General features: G+C 36.3%; 1 protein-coding gene across 2 annotated transcripts in view; it reads right to left on the reverse strand.

The window, feature by feature from the left end:
* CRISPLD1 (cysteine rich secretory protein LCCL domain containing 1) overlaps positions 1–11,136 on the reverse strand; it is a 36,357-nt gene extending 25,221 nt beyond the window's left edge. For both annotated transcript variants that reach the window (XM_031504041.2, XM_077783147.1), the window contains exon 1: positions 10,819–11,136. In XM_031504041.2, the coding sequence (XP_031359901.1) occupies positions 10,819–11,076 (258 nt within the window). In that variant the 5' untranslated portion in view covers positions 11,077–11,136. The remainder of the gene's footprint in view (positions 1–10,818) is intronic.
* Between the last annotated feature and the right edge of the window lie 362 nt (positions 11,137–11,498).

Consider the following 11,498-nt stretch of genomic DNA (forward strand, 5'->3'; position numbering starts at 1 on the left):
ATTGCAGCAGAACTGTAAAGGCCAGTAGCTCAAAAAACATTTTCCAGTAAAAATAATTAAAAAAAAACCTCAACAGTGGTAACATTTTAATTGGATATATTTTCACATATGTTGGAAGGCAGAAAAAATCATATGGACTGAGACTATACGGAAATTAAAGAAGAGCTAAAATTCAAGCTCAGTAAAGATGGAAAAGTAAGTACAGTGGGCACCACTGAAAGTAAACATTTACCATGGCATAGTATAAATACCTCATTGCTGTATACATTCTAAATATAGGGAAAGAGGTAAAGTAAATACCACAGTACAGTATGGGTATTTATTTACTTTTTAAAGGAATCCACTGTATTAAGACTAATGACACTGAGGAGGAAAAAAAAAGTAAAGATGAAACACAGAATGAGAAATGCCATGAGCAAATATGCCAGAAATACAGTTGAAAAGTAGAAATCACCTGCATGGCACCAACACAGGGAAACAGAAATGTGCTCTTAAAAATTACTTCAAGAGACTAATCCTGACTGTAGTCTATCTAGCCTATTCCACTGAGCCAAATATATGTGAATTATCCACATTTTTATAATTTAAATTAGTAACAGTATTTTCAGAATAATATTTAATTTTATTTCCTTCTGGATTTTGATAATTGTAAGAATAAAGAGGATCTCCTTGGTATGCAACCTAAACCTCCTGCCCTGCCATGCTAGCTGATGTTTTTGTTGTCGCACATCAAGAAATCTCTTTCTTTCCTGTAACTACTTGTAGTTATTTCCCAGATTAACCAAATTCAGCTGCTTCATTCCTTAAATCATCTCATAAATCACATATTCTGTCTTCATAATCAATCTTGTTAGTCTCTTTCATTCTCTCTAGAATGAGTAGACCATTCTTTAAAAATTACCAAAACTGGACATTTCCATTTCAGAAAAATTCCCATCAGTTTCACACATGGACAACTCCTTCTACAGATTGGTGCCCCATATTATTTTTTAAGTCAGTGCAACTCCTGTATCTTTATATTGCAATTTTACCTCTACATTTTATCCCTTGTATTTCACCAGTTTGATTTCTTCCTCATTCCATACCTTGCAGTTAAGGTTCATTAACTGCATTACTTCTACTTCTCAAGTGCTAATTTTGATCCCATTCTTTAAAACAACCCCATCCTGTGCCCACATTTTATATATATATATATATGTCCGTGTGTGTGTGTGTGTATACACTGCAGTTTTCAGGTGTATTCTTTGCTCACACAAGTCCTAAGTGTTTAACCAAAACAGAAGAGGCTCTGACACCTTCAATCTTCCACCTGTTTAAAACGAGGTTCTGTCAATTTTCTCACACAAAAACATCAGGGTAGAGAGTGTCAAGATCTTTCCAGAGTCAAAATATGACACCTAACACTTCCCTAACTGTTGGGTCATTAAAAAAGTAAAATGGATTGGTTTGACATGATCTCTTCTTGATGAAGAGCCATTGGCAGTTTTCATCAGCTTGCCTTTCAGTCATGCTTCAGTGAGGCAATTTCACCAGTACAAAGATGCTGAAGGAAGTCCATGAAAACAAATTATAATTAGTACATCTGGAAAGCAAATAATTTGCACTCAACTGAGATACTTACCTCCAGTCATTTGAGTCAGAAAAAAATGTGGTCTCCCCACAGCCTGAGGTCCCTTATGCAGCAGCAAACACAGTAACTCAGGCAAAAACACCAGGCAAAATTCCCTTGGAAATAAAAACCTAATACTAACTACTATTGATATATTCTTTAAGCAAAAGAAAGAAGAGCTAAAACTGCTAAACTTTCATCTACCAAGAAAATTAAGAAAGGCATTTTCTGCTGGAAAACTACTACCTGGCTAGAAGTGAAATGTAAAGAACTTACATGCTACCATGGGGCAGACTGGAGTTTATAGAGCTTTAAACTGGGCAGAGATCCCTGAATAGACCTTGAGGTTTCAGCTACTCTTTTGGAAAAGAGTAAAAAGCAGGAAAACTGTGGCTTTTGCCTGGAAACAGGAAAGTGGTATAAAGCCAAAAATATTGTTCCCAAACACTGAAAAATTGCACCAGTATTTAGAAGTATCTCCTTATTACAGCTTCATGTGTTTGAGCTCTTTGTGTTGAAGATGTAAAACCAGGAATAGGAACCAGTAGACATGACTAATCACGTTTAATTCTCTGTGTACTCTAAGCATGTTAAAAAAACCGTACTGGAATATTCAGCTTTCCAAGGTGTTCTGAAATAGTGCATTTTCTTTCCTACTTTTGAAAAGGAGTGCATTGAGACTGTCTATTAGAACATGACTAAAAATCATCTTTCACTTCTATATTCTATCAGGAATGGAAGAGAAGCAACAGCATGAAAGCTGATCTTGATTTCTCTAGTTTGTCCATTGTCAAATTATGAATTGCATACATTCATTACAAATAGTATTCATGAATATTTATAGCTATTCACAAACTGACCAGAGCACAGGTCCTTACCTCAAATCCTAGTAGCGATTACCAGGTTAAACTCACTGTAACTGATTGCTTTCATACAGCAGTTTTAGACATGTTACACAATTTCCTGGACTTTGAACAGGAATTAGCAATGGTATCTCAAATATGTGTCAAACTAAATGCTTTTAAAAGATGACCACTGTGTTCTGACATAAGTGAATTGAACTTACTGCCAGAAAGCATCCATTGATCATATGTGACCTGGCTCTACTGTCAGAAATATTTTCAAATAAAAACTCAAAAAAAGATTGGAAAATGTACTAAATTAATCCCTGACTACTTGAAGATCCAACAAAGAATTCAGGACAAATCTATTGATATTTATCAGGCAGCCAAATTACGGATTTAACAGCCTCATTTTAAGAGACAGTTATCTTCTTACATAATAAAGTGAAATTTGTCCATCTTTATATTACCAGAGGACAGTCTTTTGCTTGAATCACACTTTTCCTATGATAGTGACTCACACCAAATCTAAGGCTGATTGTATTTACATAGAACAGGATAACTTCATATCTAGCATTTCACTGAAATAATGTTAAGAAATAAGTATCTTTCCTCAATTAAAAAGAAAAAACTCAGTTGAGGAAGAGTCTGAGACAAATGTCATGAAGATGACAGGCAACAGGGAGCTACTTTTATAAATTTCATTGATCCTTTCTGTGTTTGGTTCAAATTTTGTATTTAAGCTTAGATTCTGCTACTACTGATTAATATTTAATGATCCTCTTTATTCTGGAGACAAAAAAGTTCTCTGACAGCAAAAATAAAAGATGAACAGTGTCTGTCCTGTGTTGCTAATTATTTTATTTTGGGAAGGCTCCCTTAAACTTTGAGACAGTGAGCCTTTTTGCTACTTTCCACTTTCAGTTTCTTTACTTGGAGTTGCTCAGTTGTTATTGGCATTGCATCAATAGAAGTCATACCACTTTTTTTCCTTGGCCACTTGACATCGCACAATCCTTTGCTAAAACTGCCAGGGAGAATAAGAGGGTAAGTCAACGTCACTGTGTCCTTTGATGCAGTCAGTAGCCTTTGAGCACAGGCAAAGGAGCTGAAGCACTTCCACCAATCTTTGAAGTGAAGCAGAAAAGTGGAAAACCAGAGGGAAAGAGGGCAGGTTCACTCTGAATAGAGCTGCTCTGTTCTTGGCATCCAAAGTGCTCTTCAGCCACTTAGGCAATTCCACAAACCAAAGCCCTTGCTCAAAAGGAACAGGAATTGTTTTTAATCAAGCATTCCTGAAGAGTTTTGGCAAGATGGGTAAGATACACTAAACAGAGACATCAAAATGTTTTGTCAGAAAGGTCTAGGAAATTTAAAAGGGCACTTCAGAATAGAAAAATTCAACAAAACATATATGTCCATTACAAGGTCTTCCTTTATGTTTCCTAATGCTGTTTCAATTCTCCTAGGAATACTGCAAAAAAAAAAAAAAAAAACCAAAAAAAAAAACTTCATCTGGGAACTTACAGATACACATAGAGAGGAGCTGCTATTTCCTGATTTAAACTGATTGTAGAACCTAAATGCATCACAAAATAGCAATAAAATTTATTCTGATCGCTATTCAGTCACTATGATGCCATGAAAAATCTTTTATGATCACGCAAGAGCTCTATCCACTATGGGTTCATATAGTCCTAAGTCCAATGGTTTCTATTTAATTATAACAGAGGATTGCCTACAGGAAAATTTTAAAAATCTAAATAAGCAATATTTTTAAATTTTTTTCTTCTAAAGTCTTCCTGAAGCTAATGAAATGGAGAGCTTCAAGCTTCCCAAAATATAACGCCCTTCATAGAAGTTATGAATTAGTCATGGTTTGGAAAGGAATTATATAGTATTAGCTCTTTCAACACATCACTAGCAAGGTTTTCAAATTAAGAACTTCAGCGGTATTATACCAAACATTATACCAAATTAAGAACAAATATTTCTTTTTTTCCCCTCAGTGAACAAAATATGGGTGCAACACTGCTGCCAGATAATCATCCAGAATTTTCCTGAAGAAGCACACAGCTATATACAAAATATGTACAGATATACACAGCTATAAACAAAATATGTACAGCTATACACAAATTAATATTCTAATCTGAACTGGTTTTAAAAGCACCTCTAGAACTTTGTAGTTTCCTCACAAGTCTTCTGAAGTAAAACTTTATAGAAGAATGTTATGGGTTTTGCAATGACATCCCTGGTATTTATTGGCAGGATCTGGCCAAAAGACTAGAGATAAAGTAAGCAAAGGCTTCCTTGCCCTATAAGACACTGGTGTCTCCAATTACAGTAATACAAAATGCAGTGCATGGCTCGGGACCAAGAAATACCAGGTTGAAATGCTCTGCTATCTATCAAGCTGAAACCTGAATACTCCTAAGTACAGCAAAGCTACATGCATGGCATGAGGATCTCACATTAAACATTTGACTTCTTTGTCTGGGAAAATATGTATGAAGTCAAGGAATGAATACTGAAAGAATGGTTTAAAAATAGAGTGCATATAAATTCATTAACCAAAATGACTTTTGTGAATATTATTCTTGGTGAATTATTTTATTTTGCAAGCTACAACTGTTAGGAATACAGAGGAATTAACAACTTCTACTATCCAAAGAATAATGACTATTTTTATAGCCTTGACTGCAATGATCATGAAAGAAATAAATTTTCATTAATGTACTCAGATTTACTAAGGTGCACGATTACCAATGAAGTTATTGGGGAACAAGTTTTCCCAATTTCAGTTCATGATACACAACTAATGCTTCCAGAAAAAAAAAATATTAGGAGTTCAGGAAGTTTTTTAACTTTTATTAAGCCTTTAAAATTTAGTAAGAATTGGTTAAGATGCAGCAAATCCTTTCTAACTGAATAAGAGGACTACATCTCATGAAACCACATTGACAAGTATATGACAAATCATGATGGTTCCCATTTTTTCCTTACAGGATAGGCCTTTGGCAAGAGAGGATGGGCAGGCACAGGCAGCTCCAGCCCAGCAGAGGACCAGGCAAGGACACCTGAGCAGCTGCAGAGCAGCAGAGCTGCAGCCCCCCTGCTCTGGTCAGACTGAACGGCGCCAGCAGCTCTTGGCCACAGCTCCCAGCATGTCTCTTCCTATGGATGTACCCCAAGTGCACACATGGTGTGAAGGCCACGCTGGTGGAACAGCCCGGGGGGACACGCTGAAAGCATGACACAGTGCTCTAAGCTCTGTTCAGGTGCTTTAGAAGGGGAGCAAGGAAACCTCATTCCTCTCTCCTCTCTTTCCAGTGCTGTTAAATTCATGTGTGTAACAAAAAGAAAATGTTCCTTCCATCCTTCTTTAAAAAGAAGCAATCCAGATAAAAAAATATACAACATGCATTTGCCATGCATCTTTATAACACACTGTTCATCATAACATCAAAAAAAGAATTTTTTTTTCTATTTAAATCATAATGTCAACAACCCAAAAACTCTCTCAGCTTTGAAGGAGGAGGTCTAGGAAAGAATGATCTAACATTCAGTCATAAGGTCATATAAGGCCACTGCAGAGGAGTTTAACAAATTTTTGCAATACTGTTCCCTACAGAGGAGCTTATGGATATTCTCACACCACAATTCTTCCATACAGAAAAAGAAAGAGAAGGTGAGGTGGAGGATATAAATCAGCCTTAAGAAACAAAATCCTCAACTGAAAATACTGACAGCATCAAATTGCCAGGACCAAACAATATCCTTCAAAAACCTGGAAGAACTTGCTCATTATACTTCTAATTGCTGTGTAGTACACGATCTCTCTTGTTATCACATTAACAAAAACCAGCACACGGTTGATAATGTTTTTAAAAGCTTCTAGAAGATCCTGAGAAACCACAGACTAAAATCCAATTTCCACTGGGCTGATTTTATAGAGTAAGTTAAAAAAATATGAAATATATAGACAATTACTCGCACATATATTGCACCTTGAAGGTGTCAACAAAAGGGTTAAGCACAGTTAAGTTTTCCACAGAGTTCCTAAGTTAGTTAAAAATTGACAAACAAATAAAACTAAGCTATCATAATATAAAGGAAGAAGTGATAAATGACAGCAAAGGGATTTAAGAATACAAAATCATTTTTCGGTTTCCTCATAAGATGTGTCCATGGTCTCTGAAGCACATTTTCTCCACAATAGCCCAAGAAAAGAGAATGTAATAGAGTATTCACTATTTAAGATAGGTAAAAACAAGGTAGGAAAAAATAAAATATAAAGACAGGACACTCCTTAATGCTAAGTGATTGGAAGACAAAATTATTTATAGCATTCAAAGTGAATGAATACAAAGTAGTAGGAACATTGCTGGACATAAAAGCCAAATATATATACACAGTAGTGTAGTAAATGACCTCATAGCACATTAGAAAGATCTTGAAGTCATTGTGAATAACTCTATGAAACATGTCAGCTGCAGGACACTAGGTCAAAAAGTAAAAGAATGTTAGAAATTATTAGGGAGAGAAGAAAATAAATACAACTATAACAATTTGCAATATGCCATAACTATCCACAGTTTGGTTTGTCCCCTTTACATTAAAAGGAAAATAGAAGAACCATAGCAAAATGGAACAGCTTTTCAGACAAAACAGTTTTCAAGTAAAGGAATTAGAATTGTTCAGCTCAAAGCCTTGTGATCACTGAGGAAATAATTATTTCTCACAATAAAGAAAAACAAGGAATCAAAGAGAAGGCCAAGTTTAAAGGAAAACAAATATACTTTTTCACCCACTGCATAATTAAATTTATAGAGCTCTGCAAATTGATGCCGTAGATTCAAACAATACAAGTGGACTCAGAAGCTTTCAGATTCATAAAGAAAATTCCATGTGACAATATTCCATCTGATGCAAAAAGTACAACAGCAGATTGAGGAAGTCCCTCAGCTGCTGTTTGCTGGAAGCTGGAGTGCTTCATTGCAGAAGTTTCTCTTTTCACATGCTTTATTCTTATCCTCCTATCTTAGGAATCCATTACTGCTCACCACCAGAGACTCAGTACTTGGGAAGATGAACTTTTCATCCAGTAAGTTCAGCCAGAGAGCCATGAGAACACTTTGTTCATTAGACCTTGCTACTGAATCTTACTGCACTGTAACTTTAGGTCTCTGAACTATGACAGCCCAGTAATGTTTGCTTTTTCAAAGCACATGGAAAGAGTGTACAGCTCAGTAATGCAACTTTTTCATTTTCCTTGGGGTTTTTGGGTTTGGTTTTGTTTGTTTGTTTGTTTTGGTTTTGTTTGTTTGTTTTTCTGGGATTTTTGTTTGTTTTTAATAGAACCAAGATCTTATGCTGCAGACCTTCTCTCAAAGGTAAGGCTGGACTTTAAGTGAATAACAAAACCAATAGCTCCTACCCCATGTGGTTCTCCATCCCACCCATTCCTTTGTTATGTATTCCAATGTTCTTTTATCAGCACCAGTACTCATCTGATTCTGCCACACAGGGAGGTAGTGTCATGACTCAGAATGAAAAAAAAATTAAATTACATTTTTTTTAAATAAAATCTGATTCTTTACGTACTTGAATCAGTCTCATCATCAACTCAGGAGTGTTCCATTGGCAGGAGCAGGACAGAGGCACTTCAGCCAGAGCTGCCTTTTAAGCTGGAACATCTTAGGTAACCCAACAGTGCAGTGAAAGCATGCAGCCCCCACATACTTCTCCCAGCTCCAAGCACTCTTAGATGTCATAAACTTGTCAACTATATCACAGATTTATAGAGATACAGGTTTATCAGGGAGGCACCTGAACCTTGCTAATCTCCGTTCAGGTTCAGTGAGACATAAAACTTCTCTCCCCCAAGCAGAACTAGCTCTATTCACAAGGATATACTGATACAAAGGGCAGTTTTCAGGGACATGACTGTGCCAATAGCAGGAGATCTGTTTGCCTGTATTAATAAATCCTGTTTGTCTATATTAATAAATCAAATGTATACAAAAGTATTTCAGCTGCACTCATCTATCTCACTAAACATCAGGCAAGCATTTACATGGATGGTTTCCCTTTTCTGGAGCACTAATAATTATATTTTTAAGCACTGAAAGGAAAATCTCTGAGTACCATAAAAATAAAGGTGCAAACAATCAGCAGTTCTGTCCTTTCCTTGTTCTGTTCAAGCAGCATGTGGTTCCCACTGTCTTCTAAACCCTCCTCTCTCCATTCCCAATACCAACTCTCACCTGCTTCCTCTAAATACACTCTTCCTCCCCACTTACTAATAGGTTTAGACTTTTCAAATAGCCTCTTGGCAAAGGTTTGTGTTCTTAACCTCCTTCCATAAGCTTCTGATCCAAATCACAGTCACAGGTCTTAGCTTAACCATCTCTATTTCTCAAATGCTCTTTCTCTCCACAATGATTTCTCAACACCTTCTGGACCACTCAGGCCCTCTCCACACCCTTCTCATGGGTCCCTGTCCCTCCACAGCATCTATCTCTCTGCCCACACACTTTACACAGACTCTTTGCCTTCACAGATCTCAAACCTTTGCCTATCCTAATCCCTCATTCTTTTGGATATTACACCAAAATTGAGTCCCACCCTCTTGAAAGCTGCTGCCTTGTTCTGAGTAACATCCTTGATGTTAAAATTGGGTAATTGCTTTTCCATGCTACTTGTACTCTCTGGCTCAGGCATCATTGGAAAGCACAGAAAAAACAACAAAACCAAAAAAACTTGTTCCAGATGTAGACCTAACACACAGTCGAAGCCCAGGTGTGTGCAGTGCTGGAGGAATCTTTGAATAAAGCTGTCAAAAACCTTACTTCTGTGAGGATATCCAAATTCTTCTTTCCAAGATATATAACACAGGCAAATGCAGTATGGCATTACGAATGGAAAAAGGTGCATAACTACAAATCACCTACATTTTCACAGAATCTCAAGAAAAAGTCTTGCAGTATTTTAACAAGGGAAAGCAACAGTTGTCCCAATTATTATTTTACAAAAAAGCTTAATAGCTTGTTCTTGAGCTTTCCAGAAAAAAGTCAGCCTGAGTGACTGGGAACAAAATGTTAACCTCTGTTGTAGCAAAGTGTGAAGAAGTCACAACAGGAAACAAAATTCATGAATATGTGGAGACAATTTTAACTGAGCAGGTTAAAGGGGTTTCAGGTATTATCATTTTTCTGAGATGATATGTGGCAATACCTCCTGTGATTCCATGAACTAATTCTCTGATGGCTCTTAGTCTAATACAGTAACACTCACATAGGTAAGCTTAAGTTAAACTGCCTTTAATGAGGGATAGACTAGAGAACCTTTAAAAGTCCCTTCCAACCCAAATCATCCTATGGTTGTACTGATGGTTTAAGCAAGCATGGTTTCTCCAGGACCCATATATGCTTTGTTCAAACAGATGTCCAACCTGAAAGACATCACTCCAGTCTAGGAAAGATATTTTGATCTGGAAGTGTGTTAATATAAACCTCTGTCATGGAAAGTGTCAAGAAACCTGTACAATATTTGATACAACTCAACCTATACCAAAACTCTTTCTCTGGTGCATGAACCAGAGAAAGATAAGCCAACAATATACCATGTGGATAGAGGAAAAAAGTGCAGAAAAAAGAAAAGTTGCCCATTTTTGTCAAACCTCTAGACTTCTTAAAAGCTCTAATGTCCTGATTTCATCTACTTAGCAAGAACAGATAGAATTAGCCTTGAACTATGGCATAAAAACAAAGTTCAGAAACATGTGACTTAATGCCACAAATAATAATCTAAATATAGAGGCTTCTTAAAGAAAAATAATAATCAGAAATTACATTATTAATTTGAACACAGAAGTATACAGCACTCCAGTAACATGTGCCAACTTAAATAGAAGACTTTCTTCTTGTAAGACCTTCATTTTGCTCAGAAATTCCATCCTAGAAGCATGGGAAAGAAAACATACATGCTATCTTGAAATTTCATAGTTCAGTACTCTTCTCAGATGGTAACTTTTTAGGCCAATTACAATTACAATCACCTTTATTGAGTACTGTAATTTTGGAAACTGGCCCCTAACTGAAGAAGTCATTTAAATTTAGGAGAGCTATACAAGATTAAACACATTAATGTAAGTAGAGCATGACACTTGATCCACAAACAGGCATTTTTATCTCACAGTTCATACCTGTACAAAAAAAAAAAAAAAAAAAAAAAAAAAAGACAAGTCACAAGTTTTAAATAAGAAAACAAGCAAACTAAGACTGAAAGTATGCTGTTTTATAAAGTGATAGCAACTATTCTAAGAACATTTTTTTCTGCATGTCACTATCCGTTTTTCCTTACCATATATTCCATATTGGAAGCTGGTGGATACACCTGACCCCGTAATTTATTATGAAGATCCAAGATACTTTGCATATCACTGTCTGTGATAGCCCTTTTCCCTCTCTGCTTGGCGATCCACCACTCACCATCTTCATCCATGTACTTTTCCAAAAGTTCCTCTAAGAGCGTGGCATTGGGAAGAACCATTGCAGAAACTGCTTGAGCTATGAATAGCAAGGTAGTTACTCTGAGCCATTCCTGTACTACATACTTCATGATGAATGATCTCAAAATGCTCAGGAGTTAACTCCAAGACAAAGTCTTTCTTCCAGGTTTGCTGGCTGTAAATGCATAAGAGAGAGTAATGTAATTTGTAAACTGAAGGACTGGCCTGTATGGACTTACTAAGCAACTAAATCTCTAGTTCACACAGATTTTGTAACTGTTGTTCTAGGGGGAGAAAGCAGGATGCTGCGTTTTTTACTCTAAAAGTGCACACTGTTGATTTGGGAAGATAGCTTATCTTCAGCCTTATGACTTCAGTTTGTTCAAGTGGTTTTATATATTACATTGACAAGCACATTTCAATGCCTGCATGCAAAAAGCATGCTTTTCATATCTACTTAAAAGGAGCCAGACATCAATGAAGATTAGACTGTAGATAAGGTCTTCCAGTATTGAAACTTAACAAAAGAAGG

The sequence above is a fragment of the Lonchura striata genome, chromosome 1 (assembly GCF_046129695.1).
Source record: "Lonchura striata isolate bLonStr1 chromosome 1, bLonStr1.mat, whole genome shotgun sequence".
NCBI classification, from domain to species: Eukaryota; Metazoa; Chordata; class Aves; order Passeriformes; family Estrildidae; genus Lonchura; species Lonchura striata.